This window comes from Papilio polytes, unplaced genomic scaffold (assembly GCF_000836215.1).
Source record: "Papilio polytes unplaced genomic scaffold, Ppol_1.0 DF821289.1, whole genome shotgun sequence".
In the NCBI taxonomy this organism is placed as follows: domain Eukaryota; kingdom Metazoa; phylum Arthropoda; class Insecta; order Lepidoptera; family Papilionidae; genus Papilio; species Papilio polytes.
The window spans coordinates 5,261,599-5,263,222 of NW_013527915.1; the positions used below are offsets into that span (position 1 = coordinate 5,261,599).

A 1,624-nucleotide genomic window follows, 5' to 3' on the forward strand; every position below is an offset into this window, starting at 1 on the left:
ATGCCACCGTCGCCGTCATGAGCTACAGCGGCTACGACATCGAGGACGCCCTCATACTCAACAGAGCTTCCATAGATCGGGGCTACGGACGTTGCCTTGTTTACAAAAGCGCTAAAACAACTATGAAAAGATACAGCAATCAAACATCGGATAGAATATTAGGACCTTCGAAAGATGCTACTACAGGAAAAATCATAAAAGCACACGATATCCTAGACTCTGATGGAATCGCTAGCCCTGGAGAAATGGTTGAAAATCGACAAGTATTGATAAATAAACAAATGCCCCCGGCTACAATAAATCCTATAGCGCAAGGACAACCTCAGCAAATTGAATACAAAGAAGTTCCAATTACATATAAAGGTCCGGTAGAATCCTATGTCGAGAAAGTTATGGTTTCCGCAAACGCGGAGGATGCATTTCTAATTAAGATCTTACTAAGACAAACCAGAATCCCTGAGATTGGAGATAAGTTCAGTTCTAGACATGGTCAAAAAGGTGTTACAGGGTTGATAGTTCAACAAGAAGATATGCCATTTAATGACAGAGGGATATGTCCCGATATGATCATGAACCCACACGGCTTCCCGTCGCGGATGACAGTTGGTAAAACTATCGAGTTGCTGGCAGGAAAGGCGGGATTAATGGAAGGAAAATTCCATTATGGTAATAATACTCCAGTATTAGGTAGCTATTAAATGTAAAAAAATATCCTTAGTTTATATATAATGTATTCTCTGCAGGCACAGCATTTGGTGGATCTAAAGTGAGAGATGTGTGCAATGAACTAGAAAAACACGGCTACAATTATCATGGCAAAGATATATTTTACTCTGGAATCACAGGCGAGCCCTTAGAAGCTTACATTTATTCAGGACCGGTGAGTTTAAAGATATCAAAATTGTTCAAAAGAAATCTTTTCCTGACTAGAAGCAATAAAAATATGTAGTACAACCCTATAGTCACTTAAAACATACTTTAATCATCAATACCAGTTACAATTCTATAATGTATTTTTAAATAATGTTATTTTAGGTTTATTACCAGAAATTGAAGCACATGGTGCAGGACAAGATGCACGCGCGCGCCCGCGGCCCGCGCGCCGTGCTCACGCGCCAGCCCACCGAGGGCCGCTCTCGCGATGGCGGCCTGCGCCTCGGCGAGATGGAGAGAGATTGCCTCATTGGATACGGTGCCAGGTGAGATACACGTATATTACGTTGTGCAAAACTAAAAAGTTGTTTGTTCTTACAACTCTTTTTTCATTTCTTTACATAATTTTTACTGAACTATAGATAGCGTACTTGTTATAGGTGGCGTTACAGGTGCAATAGTTTCTTACTCATCTCCCCTATCTTATCCTACTTGTCAACGCCGTGTTTTCGTACTCCAAATAACTCTTATTATGCGTCATCTCAGTCATCACTTCTTTTTTGATCATGGCACCTTTCATGCAAACCATCCATCGATTTCTAGGTCTAGCGGTGTACCACATTCATATCTAACATCTTCCTTGTTACATTCATCCTTCCTCAAACCATGCTAACCTACGATAGTTACTCACTATTGTATTTAAATTTGCAGTATGTTGCTAATGGAGCGGCTGATGCTGGCGTCGGACGCG

General features: G+C 41.1%; 1 protein-coding gene across 1 annotated transcript in view; it reads left to right on the forward strand.

Annotated features, from left to right (window-relative positions):
• The window catches only part of LOC106109148 (DNA-directed RNA polymerase III subunit rpc2), a gene marked incomplete at its 3' end in the record, with an annotated part of 4,918 nt that extends 3,294 nt beyond the window's left edge, over positions 1-1,624 (forward strand). Inside the window, exons 10-13 of the mRNA XM_013290553.1 lie at positions 2-666; positions 744-880; positions 1,036-1,199; positions 1,585-1,624. Of these exons, the coding sequence (XP_013146007.1) occupies positions 2-666; positions 744-880; positions 1,036-1,199; positions 1,585-1,624 (1,006 nt within the window). The remainder of the gene's footprint in view (position 1; positions 667-743; positions 881-1,035; positions 1,200-1,584) is intronic.